This window comes from Osmerus eperlanus, chromosome 2 (assembly GCF_963692335.1).
Source record: "Osmerus eperlanus chromosome 2, fOsmEpe2.1, whole genome shotgun sequence".
In the NCBI taxonomy this organism is placed as follows: Eukaryota; Metazoa; Chordata; class Actinopteri; order Osmeriformes; family Osmeridae; genus Osmerus; species Osmerus eperlanus.
In genome coordinates this window covers 22,510,753-22,534,193 of record NC_085019.1, presented here as the reverse complement: position 1 = coordinate 22,534,193, position 23,441 = coordinate 22,510,753, and the positions used below count along the sequence as shown (strand labels likewise).

The 23,441-nt window shown below is 47.4% G+C and overlaps 3 protein-coding genes across 3 annotated transcripts; 1 reads left to right on the top strand and 2 right to left on the bottom strand.

Annotated features, from left to right (window-relative positions):
* Positions 1–301: 301 nt before the first annotated feature.
* Positions 302–2,343, bottom strand: LOC134036786 (galactose-binding lectin l-1-like). The gene is made up of 3 exons (XM_062481874.1): positions 1,355–2,343; positions 707–881; positions 302–557 (listed from the first exon to the last, which is right to left on the bottom strand). Exons 1-3 carry the CDS (start codon positions 1,438–1,440, stop codon positions 339–341), a joined length of 480 nt encoding a protein of 159 aa, XP_062337858.1. The 5' UTR covers positions 1,441–2,343; the 3' UTR covers positions 302–338.
* Positions 2,344–4,906: 2,563 nt separating this feature from the next.
* On the bottom strand, positions 4,907–6,257 carry LOC134036823 (beta-galactoside-binding lectin-like). The gene is made up of 3 exons (XM_062481935.1): positions 6,119–6,257; positions 5,472–5,646; positions 4,907–5,324 (listed from the first exon to the last, which is right to left on the bottom strand). Exons 1-3 carry the CDS (start codon positions 6,202–6,204, stop codon positions 5,178–5,180), a joined length of 408 nt encoding a protein of 135 aa, XP_062337919.1. The 5' UTR covers positions 6,205–6,257; the 3' UTR covers positions 4,907–5,177.
* A 4,425-nt stretch (positions 6,258–10,682) lies between these two features.
* gtpbp1 (GTP binding protein 1) lies at positions 10,683–22,017 on the top strand. Its single transcript, XM_062482071.1, is given in 20 exon segments — positions 10,683–11,251; positions 13,245–13,356; positions 13,871–13,960; positions 13,963–14,050; positions 14,251–14,293; positions 14,296–14,409; positions 14,411–14,446; positions 14,846–14,858; positions 14,861–14,881; positions 14,884–15,008; positions 16,919–17,042; positions 17,185–17,299; positions 17,407–17,449; positions 17,514–17,615; positions 17,693–17,875; positions 17,966–18,101; positions 18,193–18,371; positions 18,572–18,742; positions 19,318–19,371; positions 20,541–22,017. Coding segments are annotated over 20 exon segments (2,052 nt in total). The 5' UTR covers positions 10,683–11,056; the 3' UTR covers positions 20,649–22,017.
* The last annotated feature ends 1,424 nt before the right edge of the window (positions 22,018–23,441 follow it).

The following is a 23,441-nucleotide window of genomic DNA, read 5'->3' as shown; positions in this document are numbered from 1 at the left end:
TACTGGAATACAGTCAGACCATATGATTGTTATAGTTATTAACCTGTGGCTAACAAGTGAAACATCTTTGGAAGTTAACTAACTTTGATATTGAATCAATTCTTAATTGTCAGAATAGAGAAAACATTTTTAATACAAGACTGGGCAGTGACCTTGATTAGGGAAGACACAGCTTTTCTGATCACATCATATTATACCAGTCCTCGTAGCCCTCGTCCTGCTAGTACTTAAGTCATTTTGCAAACCAAACACAAACAAGAGTTAATTAAATATTTCAAGACTAAAACTAAATATTTTAATAATAACAGTTATTAAGTTAAAGAGCAGTAAAGGAAGGTCTAGAAGCCAATAAGCAGCCAAAATATGTTTGGGCTTCTAAAGTGGATTGTCTTCAACCCATCCTGATTGGTATAGATGATTTCAATCCCATGAGTCGTGACCTTGTTTGCCAAGAATATGAAGTTATACTTCCCGTATCCGTGGCGATTGGGGAATTGGTACTTGGATTCATCAGGAAGGGTGACTGAGAACTGTTCCTTTGTGAAGGTGATGGATACCTAAGAACAAGAGAAAGGTATTGTGCATTTCTGATAAAAACCTTTGCTTGATGATTTTAAATATCGTGATCTTATTTCCTAATGGGGTTGAAGTAGTAATTATCTGCCACTAGAGGCTGCTCTATAATACATTCTAGGTTGTGCCTCACTTTGAACTTCTTGTCATAGTCGAAGGGGAAGGTTTTGGCAATTTGGTGGTCCTTATGCCAATTCCCTGAACGGCAGGAGTTGAAGAACACCTGCTTAGAACTATTGTCAAAATTGAAGCGGACGTCAATTTGCAGAGCGATGTCGTCCACACTGTGACCAACGTTGATGGAAAATCTATTGAAAGTGAAAACATCATTAAGGAGGCCAACATCATGGTTGTAACGGGTTGTACATTCTTCACTATGTGCCAATGCTGAACCAGTCTGTTATGTCTTGTAAACTTTTATACACAGTCAAATTTGAATGCTTAAGATTGATAGAAAAGCACACGGCAGGGGTAGTAACAAACTCCTTTTTTCCTTTTTATTAGAATCTCTTGACCATGACTTCATGTTTGAATTGGACCAATTCTCTTCTGACCTCTGGTAGGCGGCTCCTTATTTCATATGACCCTTAATACACCAATTACATCTCTACAACCCTGTTGATCAATCACCATAAGGAATACAATGATTGCCAACAAACCGTTTTGAACATACCTTTCTTTTAAATCTATTTGGGTTTCCAGAACACCACACTCAAGGCATATAACTGTGTACAAGCAGAGTCTGGGACTCAGCAACGCATTTTTATCTTTGGTTACTCACCTATCACCGTTTTGGTTGGGGACCCCTGTGACGTTCATGACCTGTCCCGCATTGAAGGAGAAGTTTCTCACCTCTACGTGCTGCATGGTAGGAAGAGAAAGACAAAGAGACAGAGCAGTAGGTTGGTGTTTTTCGATGGTTAGGAATAAACCGGCTATTGTCAGGACTTCTACTGGACTTCCGTTGAGTTATTACTTGAGAATTATTTTGACAGTTGTTTGCAAAAGGAATTGCAAAAGGCCGATTCTGGAGTTTACATGAAGCTAATAGATAGCCTTTAATGTGAGATTGTAGTTTGTGCTTTGATAACAGTAGTATACAACAACTCAAGGCTCAAAGCTTTTAGGCCGGTGCATCCAATAAAACATTGCCTTTCAATGTAAATTTCCTGTGCTTTTAAGGATTAGTAAAAAATTCCTATATTATTTACAGAATTATAATTTTCTAACTTGCCCATGGTGTCAAAAGAATTTCAGAAATGACAGGGTGATGTAGTAAAGATGATGTCACATTTTCCTGTGCTAGTTAACAGCCAATACAGTATACTATATGTGACACAAAGAATTGTGGGCTTCACCTCATCAACAATTACTGGAGTAGTTTGTACTTTTTACAGGTTATTAAACATAATTACAGTTTCTGTTTTGTAAGCCTGGCACATATTGCACGGTATATGTGGGTTTAAAGTGTGCCGAGTATAGCACCAACAGCTGCTGGAGAGATAAGAACTTGTCTCTGACAGAGGACATGGCGAGCCAGTTGAACTGAAGTTTAGCTTAATATAAAATCAAACTTTACCTTCACAAACTCATCCTTTACCAGTTCATCAAAGCTGTTTACTAAATGCAACCACATAGGAGGCTGTAAACAATAAAAGCTGCTTCTGCAAACCAGCTGTTACTGAGAATCTCTTACTAAGAAAAAGGTGTTGCTAAGAAAAATGCTTAATCTTTGACAAGAAGCTATACATGAGGAAGAACGTGAGTTTTCTGCTAGTGTCAGGCATCCATGATGATAATACTCTGGTAGAAGACAAAAGAGACAGAGAATATAAGAGAGAAAGGGTGTGATAAAAGAGAGAGAGAGAGGGCAGAAGAGAGAAGACAGAACAAAACGTAAAGGACAGGAGAGAAGACTCCCAGAGGGATGGAGGCTGAGGTGTGACTCAGAACTGAATGTGAGAGAGGGACAGTGGGCAGGGGTGAGACTGAAGATCGGTCTGTTTTAATTATATTTGTGTGAACAAATCGACGATGAGTGTGTAAAAGTGTAATCTGTAAATAAAAACACATTCCACAAAAAAAGTGTAAACTCAAAACATTTTGCAAGTTTAAAATGGATCTGCTAATAAACAAATACATTTCAGTAACTAGAAATATTTGTGAATGCATTCAATTAATTCTAAATAAAAATAAATGAAAAGTATTTGTGAGGAACCTGCATACAATAATATGCTATATAAGACAAAAGCTTTGAAGTTCAAGGTAAGTTTACGCAACAATTTAGTTCAACCGTTAATTCATTTGTACATGCATCACTACTACTATTATTTCCAAATGCATAAACATTTTCCAACTAGTAGGCATACTTACTTGACTCATCTTGATTGAAGGCGCAACGTCAGTCCAATGTTGAGGAAAGAAAGTTATTTCGATGTGCTTGTAGGCTCATCTTGTAGGATGGTTTATATATGTTCCTGAGTTTCGGACACTTTGAGTGATGTCAGGAGTTCCGTTCCGGCCGGCTTGGAGAAAACAAATGTTCTTCCTCGTATCTAGTTTAGTGTCGCAGATTAAGCTTCTTTTTTACATATATATCAGCCACACCTGTTAGTAAGAGATTCTCAGTAACAGAGAGTTTTCAGAAGCAGTTTTTCTTGTTTAATATTTCCTATGTGGTTGCATTTACATTTTGATGAGCTGGTTAAGGATGAGTTTGTGAAGGTGAAGTTTCAAGCTGCACTTCAGCTCGACTTCTCTTGTCAGATACATAGTTAGCTCTCCAGCAGCTGTTGGTGATACTACTCGCACTTCTAATCCCACTGTACAATATACAGGCTAGGCTTACAAAACAGAAACATTTAGTAGTCTTTGTTTAACAACCTACTAAAAGTGCACATTACTCCTGTAATTGTCACACCCTGATTCGTTTGACCTGTTGGTTTGTCTCCACACCTCACCAGGTGTTCCCGGGTCCCCCTCTTGTCATCTGTGTTTAAACTCTGTTCTCTGTTCTGGCAGGTGCCAGATCGTCTTGTGTTTCACAGTCGTTTCCAACGTTCCCTGTTACTAGTTATTCCTGTTTCTCGTTCCTGGTTTTCTGTATTCACGGTTTTGATCTCTGCCTGTTTAGTCTCCCGACCACGGACCTGCCTGCCCCAGTGTATCTCTGCTATTCGTCCCCGATACCGACCTCTGACCGCCCACCGACCAACCAGCCTGCCTGCCTGCCCCAGTGTACCTCTGCTATTCGGCCCCGATACCGACCTCTGACCGCCCACCGACCAACCAGCCTGCCTGCCCCAGTGTACCTCTGCTATTCGACCCCGATACCGACCTCTGACCGCCCACCGACCAACCAGCCTGCCTGCCCCAGTGTATCTCTGCCTTGCTACCTTGTTGCCAACCTTTGCTTGCCCCTGGACTACGATATCGCTTGGTGCGATCAAATAAGTTATTCTACTTCAAACTACCCTGCTTCCTGTCCGCATTTGGGTCCACTATCCTGCCTTGTGTCTGTAATTATTCTCAGTAGGTGAGTGTCACTTGGCCTGGGTGTCTTAGGCTTCCAGCACTGAATAAGGCATAGTTTTAAAATAGGATGGAATGTTAGTGACAGAATCAAACCGAAAAAGTACATGTATTTACTGTGTTCACTGGAATAATCAGACCTTCTTATGATAATTAGGTCTACCAACCCGTGGCCAACAAGTGAAATATCTTTGGAAGTTAACTGACTTTGATATCGAATCAGTTCTTAATTGTCAAAACTATTAAACAACCTAAAATTCAATACCGGGTCTGGACCTTTATCAGACTAGACACAGCTGTTCCAGTCACATCTCATCCCTCATCCCTGGTTTCTGTGTTGAAGGAAGTTGTGCTTGCTGGCTGCACCACATCGATGGCTCTGATAAAATTACATGGAAATGGATGAATACTTCAAGTGAAGTGTTGAGCATTATCTGTACTTAGACAAAGTCAGTGAACTGTTTGCTCCAAAGCCACATCCAAGCGAGCTGAAATGTAAAACCTAGAGATGGTCACGGTGCTAAAATGAACTGCCTTTTGTCAGCAGAATTTGACTTTAAAAATACTGTAGCCTGTGTATAACACTGTATAACCAATTATAGCATTAAATATGATGAAATGTCAGTAGTGTTTGAATCAAACAACAGGAAAGCATTTGTTTATTGTGTCTACTGTAATACAGTCAGACCATATGATTGTTATAGTTATCGACCCGTGGCTAACAAGTGAAACATCTTTGGAAGTTAACAAACGTTGAAATTGAATCAATTCTTAATTGTCAGAATAGTGAAAACATTTTTAATACAAGACTGGGCAGTGACCTTGAATAGGTAAGACACAGATGTTCCAATCACATCATATTATACCAGTCCTCGTAGACCTAGTCTGGCTAGTGCTTGAGTTATTTTGCAAATCACAAACAATGCTGAAAGTTTATTAAATATTTCAAGACTGGAACTTTTTTTTTTTATCATAACAGTTAAAGAGCAGTAAAAGAAGGTCTAGAAGCCAATAAGCAGCCAAAATATGTTTGGGCTTCTAAAGTGGATCGTCTTCAACCCATCCTGATTGGTCTAAATGACTTCAATCCTATGAATCTTGACCTCATTGCGAAAGAATATGAAGTTATACTTCTCGCATTTGTGGCGATTGGGGAAGGATAACTCAGATTCATCAGGAAGGGTGACCACGAACTGTTCCTTTCTGAAGAGAATATACACCTAAGAACAAGAGAAAGGTATTGTGCATTTCTGTTAAAAACATTTGCTTGGTGATTTTTTTATTATTATTATTTCCTAATGGGGTTGCAGTAGTAATGACCTGCCACTAGAGGCTGCTCTAGGAATACATTCTATGTTGTGCCTCACTTCAAACTTCTCGTCATAGTTGAAGGGGAAGCCTTTGGCAATTAGGTGGTCCTTATGCCAATTCCCTGAATGGCAGGAGTTGAACACCACCTCCTTCTGTGTATCTCCATAATTGAAGCGGACGTCCACATGCAGAGCGATGTCCTGCTCACTGTGACCAAAGTTGATGGAAAATCTATTGAAAGTGAAAACATCATTAAGGAGGCCAACATCATGGTTGTAACGGTTTGTACATTCTTCATTATGTGCCAAATCTGAACCAGTCTGTTATGTCTTGTAAACTTTTGTACAGTCAAATTTGAATGCTTAAAATGTATATAAAAAGCACACGGCAGGGGTAGTAACAAACTCCTTTTTTCCTTTTTATTGGAATCTCTTGAACATGACCACATTTGAATTCGACCAATTCTCTTCTGACCTGGTAGGTTTCTTATTTTACATGACCCTTAATACACCAATCACATCTCTACAACCCTGTTGACCAATCACCATAAGGAATACAATGATTGCCAACAAACCGTTTTGAACATACCTTTCTTTTAAATCTATTTGGGTTTCCAAAACGCCACACAGTCAAGGCATATTATTGTGTACAAGCAGATTATGGGAGTCAGTTCAGCAACACATTTTTATCTTCAGTTACTCACTTATTGCCGTTTGGGTTGGGGACCCCTGTGACGGTCAGGATCTGTCCCACCTCGAAGGACAAGTTTCTCACCTCTACGTTCTGCATGGTAGGAAGAGAGACACAGAGAGACAGAGCAGTGTGTTGGTGTTTTTCAATTGTCAGGACTTCTACTGGACTTCCGAGTTATTACTTGAGAATTATTCTGACAGTTGTTTGCAAAAGGAATTGCAAAAGGGCGATTGAACAAAAGATAAAGGACAGGAGAGAAGACATGAACACAGAGGGATGGAGGCTGAGGTGTGACTCATAACTGAATGTGAGAGAGGGAAAGTGGGCAGGGGTCAGACTCGAGAACGATTTGTTTCAGTTATTTGTGTGAACAAATCGACGATGTGTATGTAATAGTGTAATCTGTAAATATACACACATTCCACGCAAAAAGTGTAAACTCAGAAAACATTTTGCAAATATAAAACTGATCTGCTAATACACAAACACATTTCACAAACAAAAATATCAGTGAAAACATCCACTACTTCCAAAAGCGAACATTTTCAAACGAGTAGGCTTACTCACGGTCATCTTGATTGAAAGCGCAACGTCAGTCTAATGTTGAGGAAAGTACGTTATTTCCATGTGTCAGGCTCATCTTGTAGGATGGTTTATATATGTTCCTGGTGCTAGAAGAAAACTAAAGTTCTTCCTCATATCTAGCTTAGTGTCAAAGATTCTGCTTTTTTTATCAGCCACACTTGTTACTTAGTAAGAGTTTTCAGAAACAGGTTATCTATCACTGTCAGCCAGTTCTCACGTGTCACGCAACACCTTGTATTTCTCACGTATTTCAACTATGTCGCACACTGAGAAATAAGGGACCTTGTCGCGCAATATACAATGAATAAAGTTATACAGAGTCAAATGCCAATCAGGAAACATTGCCAGCACCCACGAATTTAGGTAGCCTATAGGCTTAGAAAAAAATACGAAACTGAAGAAAGTTTCTAAGCAATATGCCTACCGATCATTTTATTTAGACTCAAACATAATAACAACATGAGTCCAAAATATTTTACTGCATGAAGCTAAAAAAAGAATGTGCGCTCAAATTATTGCAAAAGAATTACCGCGCGCGCATTAACTGATATGTCCATGCCAAGCTGCCTAATTTGAGTCCCTGAACTGTAGGCCCTATACTAGTGGATTCATTTATTAATAATTTTTGTGTACAAAATAGTGGCCAACCCTATTTCACAAAAGACCATCTTAAAATTCCTGGCCTCGCAATGGCTCAAAACCCATTTAACTGTAGGTTTTCAACTCCTGTTTTAAACAGTTAACCCTTGTGTTATCTTCGGGTCATTCTGACCCATCAGTCATTGTGACCCACCGTCGTATTGTGACAAATTTACCTCATACAAAAACAAAGTGAAGCATTTTATTTTAACTGTCGGGCTGTCTCAGACCCCCCACATTGGAATGGTTAAAAGAAAATTATTTGTATTTGTTTTTGTATTGGGTAAAATTGGGTAAACACAACGATGGTTCGTTATGAACCTTTGGGTCATGTGACCCGAAGGCAGCACGAGGGTTAAATAGCGCCGATTGTTTTTTTTTAATTAGAAAGAGTTTTAGATTAACCCCCAACTGAGTCCTTTTTGTTCTGTTGTACGGCATGCCGGGCACCAAGAGCTTTCGCTACAGTATATTTGTTGATTGAAAATGTTGTTTGGTTAACTGGACTAACCCATTTAACCAACCCCCCACCCCAAGTGTCAAAGATTAAGCTTCTTTTTTTTTTTTTTTTTTACCAGCCACACCTATTACGTAGTAAGAGATTCTCAATAACAGTGGGGTTTCACAACTTTCTATGTGGTTGCATTTAGACAACTTTTTGATGAGTTTGTGAAAGTTTCAAGCTGCACTTCAGCTTGACTTCTCTTGTCAGATACATAGTTAGCTCTCCAGCAGCTGTTGGTGATACTACTCGCACTTCAAACCCCACTGTACAATACACAGGCTAGGCTTACAAAACAGAAACATTTAGTAGTCTTAACCCTTGTGCTGCCTTCGGGTCACATGACCCAAAGGTTCATAATGAACCATCATTGTGTTTACCCAATTTTACCCAATACAAAAACAAATAAAAATTATTTTCTTTTAACCTTTGCAATGTGGGGGGTCTGAAACAGCCCAACGGTTAAAAGAAAATGCTTCACTTTGTTTTTGTATGCGGTAAAGTTGTCGCAATACGACGGTGGGTCACAATGACTGATGGGTCAGAATGACCCGAAGATAACACAAGGGTTAATATCCTTCTAAGTACATATTACTCCTGTAATTATTCTCAGTAGGGTGAGTGTCACTTGGCCTGGGTGTCTTGGGCTTCCGGCACTGAAGGCATAGCATTTCATAGAGGATGAAATGTTAGTGACAGAATCAAACGGAAGCAATATATGTATTTACTGTGTTCACTGGAATAGTCAGACCTTCTTACGATAATTAGCTCTACCAACCTGTGGCCAACAACATTTACATTTATGCATTTAGCAGACGCTTTGATCCAAAGCGACTTCCAAGAGAGAGCTTTACAAAAGTGCATAGGTCACTGATCATAACAACACGATAGCCCCAAACATTGCGGGTAGCCAAAACATGAAGCATACATTGTGAAAACCAAATAAGTCCCAAAGGGAAGAACCATAAGAGCATGTAGTTAAACAAGTTACAACTAAACAACATGTACCTCAAAAGTGCAAAAGTGAACCAGTGGAAAAAGCAAGCAACAATAATAAATTTCACAGCGAGTGCAATCATTTTAAGACAGTTTCAACTAACCAACAAGAGCAACAAGTCACTCAGTAAGAGTCATTGTGATCCTGGAGGAAACTAACATCAGGTACAGCCAATCATTCCTAAGTACCATTGTACTCCCGGAACAAGTGCGTCTTGAGCCTTTTCTTTAAGGTGGGGAGACAGTCAGTGTCTCTGATGGAGGTGGGGAGTTGATTCTACCATTAAGGGGCCAGACACTCTCTCGCGCTCTTGAGCGGTGGGACCACCAGACGGTTGTCAGAAGAAGATAGGTGGCGGGTGGGGGTGTAAGGCTGGAGCATAGACTTGATGTAGACGGGTGCAGTCCCGTTCACCGCTCGGGAGGTCAGTACCAGAATCTGCTACGGCCCGTGATGGGAAGCCAGTGGAGGGCGATGAGGAGCGGGGTAACATGGGAGCGTCTGGGTAGATTGAAGACCAGGCGGGCCGCTGCGTTCTGAATTCTCTGGAGAGGGCGGGTTGCGCATGCTGGGAGACCGGCGAGCAGCGAGTTGCAGTAGTCCAACTTTGAGAGGACAAGTGCTTGGACTAGCAGCTGGGTGGAATGCTCAGACAGGTATCTCCTGATCTTCCGGATGTTATAGAGGGTGAATCTACACGACCGGGAGACTGCAGCAATGTGGGCTGTGAGGGGGAGCTCGTCATCCATGGTCACCCCGAGGTTCCTGGCAGAGGATGAAGGGGTCACCGTCGCAGATCCCAGGGTGATTGAGAGATCGTGCGAGATGGAGGGTTTGGACGGAATGATGAGGAGTTCTGTTTTGGCGAGGTTCAGCTGGAGGTGGTGCTTGGTCATCCAGGCGGAGATGTCTATGAGGCAGGCCTCGATCCTAGCTGAGATCCCCGGATCATTCGGGGGGAACGACAGGTACAGCTGCGTGTCGTCAGCATAGCAGTGGTAGAAGAAGCCATGGGAGGTGATGATTGGTCCAAGCGAGGTGGTGTAGAGGGAGAAAAGGAGGGGTCCAAGGACGGAGCCCTGTGGGACACCAGTGGAGAGCTGGCGGGGGCCTGACACTTTGCCTCCCCAGGAGACCTGGTAGGATCTTCCCGACAGGTAGGATGAGATCCACTGAAGTGCAGTGCCAGTGATGCCCATCTCAGAAAGTGAAACAAGCGAAACATCTTTGGAGTGAAACATGAGTGTCGGGGGGAGTCAGGTGGCTGAGCGGTGAGGGAATCGGGCTAGTAATCCGAAGGTTGCCAGTTCGATTCCCGGTCATGCAAACTGACGTTGTGTCCTTGGGCAAGGCACTTCACCCTACTTGCCTCGGGGGAATGTCTCTGTACTTACTGTAAGTCGCTCTGGATAAGAGCGTCTGCTAAATGACTAAATGTAAATGTAATGTAAAACATCTTTGGAAGTTAACTGGCTTTGATAATTAACTGACTTTGATATTGAATCAGTTCTTAATTGTCAGAACTATAAAACAACCTAAAATTCAAGACCGGGTCTGGACCTTTATCAGACCAGACACAGCTATTCCCTCATCCCTGCTTTCTGTGTTAAAGGAAGTTTTGCTTGCTGGCTGCATTGTGATACTCTTAGGTCTAGACTCAACGCTCCTTGAAAGATTATAAATATTCATCAGGTTAGGATTTTTTTGGGCATACTAGTGATTATTTTACTCACACAGAACGTTTTAATAATAATTCATAATCATATGAATGACCCACTTGAGGCGATTGGTCCCATGAAAGAGCTTTTGCATACTCGAAAGACTATTGGCCAATTAGATCAACATAATACTTGACAGTACAACCACTGAACCAACCTCCTCATGCATCTTAACGAAACCACTGCGATTTTCATATATAAGTAAACAAATACAGCGGTAGCTACGTTAGAACGAAACTTCAACGAAACGTCCGCCCTGTCGTGGAACTGTAATAATAAGTGTATTATCGTCGTTGAGAAACCTTGAGTTAAACAGCAGTTTACTGGCAGTTTTCGGTTAGCTAGCACTAGCTATTCTGTTGGTAGTAATCACAGGCTAGTAGTAATTAGCTAGCTAGCCACTGTACACCGGTACTCGGTGATCGCTGACAACATCAGTGGAAGCTACTGTAGTTAATAACCGCCAGCTACAGTAAAAGTTCAAGTTTATATCAAGCTGGAAAAACGATGGCATCAATGGCGGCCCACGAGCCAACTTTAGGCTCAGGCTCAGTTACTCTTCTTGCAGACGCATTAGTTCCCGCGAGCATATTTGCGCCTGACCGTGGAGTATACGGGGATGACACCGGGGACGAGTGCTTCGAGGACGGTGACGTTTTCAACGGCGAGGCCGGGGATCATGGAATTGACTTCACCAGCAAGGTAAAGAATATAGCTAGCTTAACTCGGCCTTGTTAGCCTAAATAGGAATAGTGCTAACATGGGATGTTAGCTAGGCTAGCTAAGGAGCTAGTTTGTAATGAAAAGCGGAACTAGCTTGCTAATAAAAATTAGCTCTACCTTTAGTAAGTTAAGAAAATGTCAGCCCCAAACCGGTTAGTGTTGTCTAGCCAGCCAGGTGGTATACTATCTACAGCAGTAGTAGCCTACTCATCGCTAGTTTAGCTTATCATACCAGGTCGCTTTTTGTATGGCTATTGATGAGGAAATAAAGTTCAATGCAAAGGATGAGAGGTAACAGTAAAACGGTTAGCTAGCGATGATTATTGCAACATTCACGGTTGCCACTCATTCAGGATTGGCTAGGCAATCTAGCGATTTGTCCAGTTTGTAAGATCCTCTAGGTAGCTATAGGCTGATGTAATCAGTACTCCCACTTGGAAACACTCTCGTAGCGTGACTCATTGTGTTATCAAACAAACCCCTGTCAATATGGTTGTGCATTAGCACTACAGATAGATTTCCCTTCGACTGATGTAACACAGGCGCAATATGGAAATCTGTGTTAAGGCTGATCTGTGAAGCGGATTGATCCGTGTCGGAAAAAGGGGTCAGACTCAAATTACACATTGAGCTCTGACCCATCTCTGTTTCACAGATGTCCAACTTGTCATGGCAACAACAGATCCAGTTTCAATCATCTTCTTGAGATACCGGTTTTCCCACAAAGAAGAAGAATGGTCATATTCTAATATTAATGTAGTTATCTATCTAACGGCGTTGAAATTTACATTTACATTTAGTCATTTAGCAGACGCTCTTATCCAGAGCGACTTACAGTAAGTACAGGGACATTCCCCCGAGGCAAGTAGGGTGAAGTGCCTTGCCCAAGGTCACAACGTCAGTTGGCATGACCGAGAATCGAACAGGCAACCTTCGGATTACTATCCCGATTCCCTCACCTCTCAGCCACCTGACTCCCTGACTACCTGAAATCAGATATGGTTGGCACACTAATAAACTAAGCCATGTTTCAAATGATTTTAACTCGCCCAAAGTCACACTAATTGATTTGGACTGTATATTGTGTGTCAGTTCACACCATAAACTCCATGAATCCCATTGCTACAGTAATGTTAATGGATTATTTGGCTTTCCAGGGCCAGTGACTTGGTCTTTCCATGTCCTTCAGGGGACATAGGGAGGAGACCGCAGTTTTTCTGGCAAAGGGTTGTTATTGTGAACTGCTGGCATTTTGATCCATAGTTAATAATCAATCATTGCATGGGATATGATTTAGAAAGGGGTAAATGGCCAGGTAATTGTTTTTTTTATTTATTGCTACTTAATCACGCCTGTAGCCTGGAGTAGTGTCACTTTTGTAATTGTAACTGTGCTGCAATCAATGTCTGTCTTGGGAATCCTGTTCCGACAATCTGATGCAACTGTCTGTAAAAGGGAGGAGGCCTGTAGGCTGTTTGTGGTTCATCACTGTGGATTTGAGGACCCAGTGGGCCAACAGGAGAGTATTGGAATGGTTGACCAAAGTGCAAGTAGTCCTCGTTCAAGTTCACGTATGGGTAGCACCTGCTTGCCCTTTCCTATCTACTGGTTTATGTCTTTACATTTCACAAACCGTTTCTTGCCTGAGCGACACACTGAACTCCAACTCGCTCCCGACGGGCAGGCTAGCCGCCTCGCTCCCGACGGGCAGGCTAGCCGCCTCGCTCCCGACGGGCAGGCTAGCCGCCTCGCTCCCGACGGGCAGGCTAGCCGCCTCGCTCCCGACGGGCAGGCTAGCCGCCTCGCTCCCGACGGGCAGCTTAGCTGCCTTGCATGGCAGCTCCGTCACCGTCAGTGTGTGCGTGTGTGTGTGTGTGAGAAAGGCCAAATGTAAAGTGCTTTGGGTGTGCTGTTAAATGTGCTGTGTAAATGCAGTCTGTTTACCATTTACATGCAACTGTGTGTGTCCCAGCTGGCTCTGGTGAGCCCAAACGGAGAGCAGTATGACTCCCTGCTACGGCAGCTACGAGAGCGGATGGAGGAGGGGTGCGGAGAGACCATCTATGTGTTGGGGATGGGCTCAGGTGAGACACCCCCCCTCAGAACATCGGTTTTCTTTGGGCATTTCCACCTTCTGTTTGGTTCAATATTGCCAGAAAGTACTGCGGGCCTACTTGAACCTTCTCGCTCTCGCTCTCTCTCTCTCTGTGTGTCTCTGTGTCTCTCTCTTTGTCTCTCTGTGTCTCTCTCTCTCTCCTCTCTCTCTCTCTCTCTCTCTCTCTCTCTCTCTCTCTCTCTCTCTCTCTCTCTCTCTCTCCTCTCTCTCTCTCTCTCTCTCCTCTCTGTGTACGTCTCTCTGTACGTCTCTCTGTACCCTCTCTCTCTCTCTCTCTCTCTCTCTCTCTCTCTCTCTCTCTCTCTCTCTCTCTCTCTCTCTCTCTCTCTCTCTCTCTCTCTCTCTCTCTCTCTCTCTCTCTGTACGTCTCTCTGTACGTCTCTCTCTCTCTCTCTCTCTCTCTCTCTCTCTCTCTCCTCTCTCTCTCTCTCTCTCCTCTCTCTCTCTCTCTCTCCATACCCCTCATCCCCCCCTCCCTCCAGATGGGGGGGACTATGGTCTGGAGGAACAGGACATGGAGGCCTCGGTGGCCACGGTGCGCTCGCTGTGCGAGCAGGTGGACGCCGACCTCATCCCCTGAGGGAGCGCACAGAGGCGGGCGGACAGATCCGGGACTTCCTCATCCGGTGCCGCGTGGGGGAACTGGACTTCCTGGAGGTCAGGTGAGTGGTGTTGGACGGGTCCAGCCATCAGGGTCAGGAGTAACAGGGGAGAAGTGGGGTCCCCACCCCCCCACCTAACCCCCTAGCCCCTCCCTCTTTCTCTTAGACTCCTATGTCGTATTTATTTCACACCATAACAGCGTCTCCCCCCCCCCCCCCCCCCCCCCCCCCCCCCCCCCCGTGTGCCCCCCCTCCTGCAGGGTGGCGGTGGTGGGGAACGTGGACGCAGGGAAGAGCACCCTGCGAGCACCCTGCTGGGCGTGCTGACCCACGGCGACGTGGACAACGGGCGCGGCTTCGCCCGCCAGAAGCTGTTCCGACACAAGCACGAGATGGAGAGCGGGCGCACCAGCAGCGTGTGGGAACGACATCCTGGGCTTCGACCACGAGGGCCAGGTGAGGGGGGGGAGGAGGGGCAGGTGAGGGGGGAGGAGGAGGGAGGGGGGGAGGAGGGCCAGGTGAGGGGGGAGGAGGGGGAGGGGGGGAGGAGGGCCAGGTGAGGGGGGCAGGGGGGGCCAGGTGAGGGGGGGGGAGAGAGGGGGGTGGGAGGAGGGGGGGAGGAGGGCCAGGTGAGGGGGGGAAGAGGGGAGGAGGAGGGGGCAGGTGGCCTAAGGTTAGCAGCACAGCCTTTCCTCTCAGGAAGAACTCCTCCTACGAGGGCCTGTTCCGAGCCCTTACTGTGTGGGCCTTGCTCAGAATCAGTTAATGGCGTCTCTTCAGGACATCAGCCCCATGTGTGTAACCTCTCTCTCCCTCCCCTCTCCCTCCCACTCCCCTCCCTCTTTCCTTCCTCAGGTGGTGAACAAGCCGACAGCCACGGGGGCAGTCTAGACTGACTAAGATCTGTGAGAAGTCGTCCAAGGTGATCACCTTCATAGACCTGGCCGGCCACGAGAAGTACCTGAAGACCACCGTGTTCGGCATGACCGGACACCTGCCCGACTTCTGCATGCTCATGGTGAGAGAGGGAGAGAGGGAGAGAGACTTCTGCATGCTCATGGTGAGAGAGGGAGAGAGGGAGAGAGACTTCTGCATGCTCATGGTGAGAGGAAGGAGAGAGGGAGAGAGAGGGGGGAGAGAGAGAGACTTCTGCATGCTCATGGTGAGAGGAAGGAGAGAGGGAGAGAGACTTCTGCATGCTCATGGTGAGAGAGGGAGAGAGACTTCTGCATGCTCATGGTGAGAGAGGGAGAGAGACTTCTGCATGCTCATGGTGAGAGAGGGAGAGAGACTTCTGCATGCTCATGGTGAGAGAGGAGAGAGACTTCTGCATGCTCATGGTGAGAGAGGGAGAGAGACTTCTGCATGCTCATGGTGAGAGAGGGAGAGAGGGAGAGAGACTTCTGCATGCTCATGGTGAGAGGAAGGAGAGAGGGAGAGAGACTTCTGCATGCTCATGGTGAGAGAGGGAGAGAGACTTCTGCATGCTCATGGTGAGAGAGGGAGAGAGACTTCTGCATGCTCATGGTGAGAGAGGGAGAGAGACTTCTGCATGCTCATGGTGAGAGGAAGGAGAGAGGGAGAGAGACTTCTGCATGCTCATGGTGAGAGAGGGAGAGAGACTTCTGCATGCTCATGGTGAGAGAGGGAGAGAGACTTCTGCATGCTCATGGTGAGAGAGGGAGAGAGGGAGAGAGACTTCTGCATGCTCATGGTGAGAGAGGGAGAGAGACTTCTGCATGCTCATGGTGAGAGAGGGAGGAGAGGGAGAGAGACTTCTGCATGCTCATGGTGAGAGAGGGAGAGAGGGAGAGAGACTTCTGCATGCTCATGGTGAGAGGAAGGAGAGAGGGAGAGAGAGGGGGAGAGAGAGAGACTTCTGCATGCTCATGGTGAGAGAGGGAGAGAGACTTCTGCATGCTCATGGTGAGAGAGGGAGAGAGACTTCTGCATGCTCATGGTGAGAGAGGGAGAGAGGGAGAGAGACTTCTGCATGCTCATGGTGAGAGGAAGGAGAGAGGGAGAGAGAGGGGGAGAGAGAGAGACTTCTGCATGCTCATGGTGAGAGAGGGAGAGAGACTTCTGCATGCTCATGGTGAGAGAGGGAGAGAGACTTCTGCATGCTCATGGTGAGAGAGGGAGAGAGGGAGAGAGACTTCTGCATGCTCATGGTGAGAGGAAGGAGAGAGGGAGAGAGAGGGGGAGAGAGAGAGACTTCTGCATGCTCATGGTGAGAGGAAGGAGAGAGGGAGAGAGACTTCTGCATGCTCATGGTGAGAAGGAGAGAGGGGGAGGTAGGGAGAGAGAGACAGAGAGAGAGAGAGAGAGAGGGGGAAGGAGGGAGAGGGGGAGAGAGGGAGGGAGGGGGGGAGGTAGGGAGAGAGAGAGACAGAGAGAGAGAGGGGGAAGGAGGGAGAGGGAGAGAGAGAGAGGGGGAAGGAGGGAGAGGGGGAGAGAGGGAGGGGGGGGGGAGAGAGAGAGGGAGAGTTTGAGAGAGTTTAAGAGAGAGAGAGTGAGGGAAAGACTTACATTTCACTTTGATTGCTATCATCATTTTTGTTTTCTTTCTTGTTGTAATTTCTTGTATTATCAGGAAATCTTTTCCTTTTGTTGGCTTTATTATTAGGATTCCTCTGGCAGACTCCTCCACATTTTGTGGAGGAGTCTGCAATTTGTTATCATTATTATAATGATAACTATTGTTATTTATTTATTTACAAACAGAAGTGTACATGAGTGTCCAAGTTTGTTCACTCTATTAACAACCCTCACTCATTCATGCCAATGAAGCACTATTGCACTGAATTGAGAGAGGGAGAGTGTGCGTCGGTGTGTGTGAACGTGTCAGTCACTGCTGGACACCTCACTCTCTCTCTCTCTCTCTCTCTCTCTCTCTCTCTCTCTCTCTCTCTCTCTCTCTCTCTCCAGGTGGGCAGTAACGCGGGCATCGTGGGCATGACCAAGGAGCACCTGGGGCTGGCCCTGGCTCTCAACGTGCCCGTCTTCGTGGTGGTCACCAAGATAGACATGTGTCCTGCCAACATCCTCCAAGGTAGCCCTCTCTCTGCCTTCTCTTCCACAGAGGGGAACGGGTCCTGCCGGAGTGGGTTCCACAGATCTAATCTCAATTTGCGACGTGTGTGTGTGTGCGTGCACATACGTGTGTGTGGACGTACGTGTGTGTGTGTGTACAGAAACGTTAAAGCTGCTCCAGAGGTTACTCAAGTCTCCAGGATGTCGGAAGATTCCCGTCCTGGTCCAGAACAAGGATGATGTCATTGTCACCGCGTCTAATTTCAGCTCTGAGAGGTAGAAACATGGACACACAGTCCTCCTGCACATGAGGGGCATGTTGAAGTAAAGGCTCGCTGTGTGTGTGTTACTGTGTGTGTGTGTGTTACTGTGTGTGTGTGTAGGATGTGTCCCATCTTCCAGATCTCCAACGTGTCGGGGGAGAACATGGAGCTGCGTGTGTGTAGGATGTGTCCCATCTTCCAGATCTCCAACGTGTCGGGGGGAGAACATGGAGCTGCTGAAGATGTTCCTGAACCTTCTCTCCTCCAGGACCTCCTTTAAAGACGACGAGCCCGCAGAGTTCCAGATAGACGACACCTACTCAGTACCGGTACGATACACACACACACTCTCAAACACGCACACACACACACACCCCTCTCTAAACCTGCTTTTCCTCCGGGGCAGGGTGTAGGTACAGTAGTGTCAGGGACTACTTTACGTGGAGTGATACGTCTGAACGACACCATGCTGCTGGGACCAGACCCCCTGGGCAACTTCATGCCCATCGCTGTGAAATCCATCCACCGCAAGAGGATGCCTGTCAAGATGGTGAGAGGAGGACAGACCGCCTCCTTTGCCCTCAAGAAGGTCAGAGCACCACCTGCTGGTGGAGAGTGGGAGTACGCCATCACTAAGCTGGCAGGAAAATACTGAAGATCTCTCTCTCTCTCTCTCTAGATCAAGCGCTCCACCATTAGGAAGGGCATGGTGATGGTGTCCCCTAGGCTCAATCCACAGGCATCCTGGGAGTTTGAGGCCGAGATCCTGGTGTTGCATCATCCAACTACGATATCCCCCAGATACCAGGCCATGGGTGAGTCTCTCACACCCCCACACACACACACGCTCCACGTACCGTGCTGCACATCCAGACCCTCGCTGTATCCTAACCCCTCTCTCCCCAGTCCACTGTGGCAGCATCAGGCAGACAGCCACCATCCTGACTATGAACAGAGACTGTCTGAGGACGGGGGACAAGGCGGCGGTCCACTTCCGCTTCATCAAGACCCCGGAGTACCTGCACCCAGACCAGAGGCTGGTGTTCAGGGAGGGCCGCACCAAGGCTGTGGGCACCATCACCAAGGTAGGGGGCAGACTGGGTTAGACATGGTTATACCTGGTTATACATGGTTATCATATTAACCAAGGGTTTGGTCGCTTTTAGGTGGTGATTGGAGCTAAAACTACCATCACACATAGCAGCTTCATAATCCACGAAGAACCGCGTCCTCTACACGCAGATCTTATGTCTCATCTTATTCCCATTGGTCAACTCTGTTTCAGCTGCTCCAGTCCACCAATCACCTTCCGTCTAACTCCAAACCTCCACAAATCAAAATGCAGTCCACGAAGAAGACCCCGCCCCACAAGGAAGAGGGGAGCACGCCGGCCAATGAGGAGCCTTCGAGCACGGCCAGGCCAGCCAGCCCCTCCTCTTTACAGCCTTTACACCTGGTGAGACTGAGCGAGCGCTTGAACGGAGAATGAGGCGGAGGTGTGGTCTGAAGGAGGGCTGGAAGGGTGGGGGTGATGGCGAGCGGTTGATCGGAGGAGTCGAGCGTGATCGGACGTGCGTCTGCTTGTGTGCTCGGAGCTCAGTGCTTGTGTGTACAGCTTCTGGAACCTTCCGCCCTGTGGTCGTCTAACCTGTCTTCTCTACCCCTTCTCTCCTTCTGATCCTCTCCCCTACTGAAACGTCTGTCGTTCCTACTTTGGTTATCCCACCGATCATGCATGCTTTATATCCTACTGTGACCCTTCCTTCCTTCTCTCTCTCTCTCTCTCTCTCTCTCTCTCTCTCTCTCTCTCTCTCTCTCTCTCTCTCTCTCTCTCTCTCTCTCTCTCTCTCTCTCTCCTTCCTTCTCTCTCTCTCCTGCCTTCCCTCCCTCTCTCCTCCCTTCCCTCTCTCTCTCTCTCTCCTTCTTGCCTTTTTTGAATGGTGCTTCGTCCCTCCACCCTGCTGGAACTGATCTCTTCCTCCGCTCCCCGCTGATGCTCTCGTGTGTGTGTTCACCTGCGCGCTGCCTCAGGGGCAGGGGGGGGAGGAGGACCCCCAGGTAAAGGAGGGAACCAAAGAGAACAAGGTAAACGGGTAGGAACAGAAGAGTAGAGACAGGTAGAACAGTAGAAACAGACAGGCAGTGTAAACAGGTAGAAACAAAGGGCCTCGTACTAACGCTTTTGCGCCCACTTCAGGCGTATTTGTTTCGCAATTTGCGCGTAAAAGCATGGCGAGGTATGTACAAACATGCCGCACTGAGGTAAAAGCGCAGACTGCCTGTCGCGGGAACTGAAAATGGCAAATTGCGCTTTTCCGTGTCATGCATATGCATTCAGGGGAGGGTCAAGGGGAAAGTGGGAGTTTCCCATAAAGAGATGGGAGGGGATGCGTAAAGTGTGCCTAATTATGTATTCCGCGGTATGTACAAAAAACGCCTGTGAAAGCGCACCTCTGTTTTGCGGTGAAAATTTCTCCGCCTGTTAAAAAAAGGCGTAAACCAGGATGCGCATATGCCTCCTGGTGAAAGGGCAGCCGTAACCCGAGCAAGACGAAGACATAGGCCAAAGGATTTTTGCCTCAAGGATCACACTTTTTGAGTTAACACGAAATCATTACGCGTTACAGATTAAGCAGCCATGCAATATTACAGTTACTGGAAGAAATCAAAGATTACATCGAATCTCCGACTCAGTGTTCACATTCCATTCCAGCAGTTGTTAAACTCCTCGCTACATTACAAATATTGGCATCAGGATAATTTCAAACAGTCATCGCTGTTTTGACTTTGGTGGCTGATCCATGATAGAAAGAGAGGAGGCCCATTCAATTGCGCGTTTAAATGCTCGCAATGTACGGTATAGTGGGCAGAGAAAGGCGCTGATTACCCGATGACCTTCAGGTTTCGTAAATACGACGTAAACTGAAGTATCGCAGCGTGCGCAATCTGCGGGTTGGCCATGGCGCTAATAACGCTACATTTGCGAATGTACGTACATGAGGCCCAAAGTGTTAACAGGTACAGGGATACTGTAGACACAAGCTAATGAGCGCATAAGAACAGGGTCTTAGATTAATATTAGTGTATTGGATTGATATAGTTAGTTATTATTCAACATAGATTTTCACTTGAAAGCAGATCATGGACCCCTTCGGTCCTGCTTGCCTCTACTCTTGTGTCCGTGTCGTGCGGCTCGATCAGATACCGTGACGCCATTCAACACGTCGGTGACACGGAGCTGTTCTGTGTTCCAGGCGAAGTGCGGAGGTGGTGGCAGAAGGAGAGGAGGACAGAGGCATAAAGGAAAAGGCCAGCTGGGCTCTGTGGCAGCCCCCTCGTCCACAGGCACCGGGGGGTCCTAAACACCACCCTGTTCACTCCCCCACACCCACACGCACTGTTCACCTTCACACACACTGCTAGAACTCCCTCATCAAGTGTCTTTGTTGCGCACAGAAACGGTCTTATAAGAGACCAGGTTCAGAAATTAATTTAAAGAGAATAATATTATGCAGAGCCAGAGAGACGCCTGTGTTTCGCTCTGTGTCCTCAAACACTAACTTCCCTACTGGGGACACAGTGGGGAACTTGTGGAGACTTTAAAGCGCTGGGCTCCAATCCCAAAACCAAACCTTTCCTAAGCCCTTGATGACTCATCCACTCTGAAACTATTGAAGTTCTAACGTTATCGTTATAAGTGAGGGATGAAAGCACATGTTCCTTCCAACAGTACTGGTTTTAATGAGGTGTCAGGGATGCATTTAAGGGACCATGTTTAAGGTTTTGAATTTGTCCAGAATGTGACACTACACGAGGTGGTGACAATAGGCTGGAGCCCTAGGTGGAGGCCAGCTAGAGGCCAGGGCCCAGCAACAATATGAGCAGCTAATTTCCACCCCCTCCCTACCGCTTCACAGCAGTGGCAACGTGGCCTTCTAAAAGGCCTGAGTGGAATACAACCATTTTTGTTTTGTGAATCTTTTTTTCCATCCTGTTAATTCAATGTAACCATCTCAAAAGGGACCGTAATCTGAGGGATGGGGTAGCGCATATGAAGGACCGTATATAATGGTGTGTCCTTATGAGTGAAATATTTAATCAGAACATGAACGCTGATGAGACTTAACCGCCTTGTGAAGTCTGAGGGAAGAGTCCGAGGCAGGCTGGCTTCACCGTGTCTGAAGAGTCCGAGGCAGGCTGGCTTCACCGTGTCTGAAGAGTCCGAGGCAGGCTGGCTTCACCGTGTCTGAAGAGTCCGAGGCAGGCTGACTTCACGGTGTCTGAAGAGTCCGAGGCAGGCTGACTTCACGGTGTCTGAAGAGTCCGAGGCAGGCTGGCTTCACCGTGTCTGAAGAGTCCGAGGCAGGCTGGCTTCACCGTGTCTGAAGAGTCCGAGGCAGGCTGGCTTCACCGTGTCTGAAGAGTCCGAGGCAGGCTGGCTTCACCGTGTCTGAAGAGTCCGAGGCAGGCTGGCTTCACAGTGTCTGAAGAGTCCGAGGCAGGCTGACTTCACGGTGTCTGAAGAGTCCGAGGCAGGCTGGCTTCACCGTGTCTGAAGAGTCCGAGGCAGGCTGGCTTCACGGTGTCTGAAGAGTCCGAGGCAGGCTGACTTCACGGTGTCTGAAGAGTCCGAGGCAGGCTGGCTTCACCGTGTCTGAAGAGTCCGAGGCAGGCTGGCTTCACCGTGTCTGAAGAGTCCGAGGCAGGCTGGCTTCACCGTGTCTGAAGAGTCCGAGGCAGGCTGACTTCACGGTGTCTGAAGAGTCCGAGGCAGGCTGGCTTCACCGTGTCTGAAGAGTCCGAGGCAGGCTGGCTTCACCGTGTCTGAAGAGTCCGAGGCAGGCTGACTTCACGGTGTCTGAAGAGTCCGAGGCAGGCTGGCTTCACCGTGTCTGAAGAGTCCGAGGCAGGCTGGCTTCACCGTGTCTGAAGAGTCCGAGGCAGGCTGACTTCACGGTGTCTGAAGAGTCCGAGGCAGGCTGACTTCACGGTGTCTGAAGAGTCCGAGGCAGGCTGACTTCACCGTGTCTGAAGAGTCCGAGGCAGGCTGACTTCACCGTGTCTGAAGAGTCCGAGGCAGGCTGACTTCACGGTGTCTGAAGAGTCCGAGGCAGGCTGACTTTACGGTGTCTGAAGAGTCCGAGGCAGGCTGGCTTCACGGTGTCTGAAGAGTCCGAGGCAGGCTGACTTCACGGTGTCTGAAGAGTCCGAGGCAGGCTGACTTCACCGTGTCTGAAGAGTCCGAGGCAGGCTGACTTCACGGTGTCTGAAGAGTCCGAGGCAGGCTGGCTTCACCGTGTCTGAAGAGTCCGAGGCAGGCTGACTTCACGGTGTCTGAAGAGTCCGAGGCAGGCTGACTTCACGGTGTCTGAAGAGTCCGAGGCAGGCTGGCTTCACGGTGTCTGAAGAGTCCGAGGCAGGCTGACTTCACGGTGTCTGAAGAGTCCGAGGCAGGCTGGCTTCACCGTGTCTGAAGAGTCCGAGGCAGGCTGGCTTCACCGTGTCTGAAGAGTCCGAGGCAGGCTGGCTTCACCGTGTCTGAAGAGTCCGAGGCAGGCTGGCTTCACGGTGTCTGAAGAGTCCGAGGCAGGCTGGCTTCACCGTGTCTGAAGAGTCCGAGGCAGGCTGGCTTCACCGTGTCTGAAGAGTCCGAGGCAGGCTGACTTCACCGTGTCTGAAGAGTCCGAGGCAGGCTGGCTTCACCGTGTCTGAAGAGTCCGAGGCAGGCTGGCTTCACCGTGTCTGAAGAGTCCGAGGCAGGCTGGCGGTGTGTAGTCCGACTGCACATCTCTCAACCCACACGTGACCTTATTTAACGTCCTTTTCCAACAAAATACCAAAATCTAGTCTAGGTTGTGATGTCTTAAGACTCATTTCATAGTCTCTCTAACAGATGCTATTGATTGTAACGGTAAATCGCTGCAGTGCTGTTTGTACCTAGTTGCTATCTTTCCCCCGGCTCTTAGTGACACCAGTTTGGACCATCACTGTTTACATGTTGTGTCCATGTTGTGGACACAGTTTGCCTCTGATGTTGACCAATAAAAACAGGCTTTATTTGATCCCTCCCTTTTGTACTACATCCTATGATTGGTTGGTGCTTTTAAAAGACAAACCAGGGTGGAAATGGCACAACAGGAGACAGGACCAGAGAT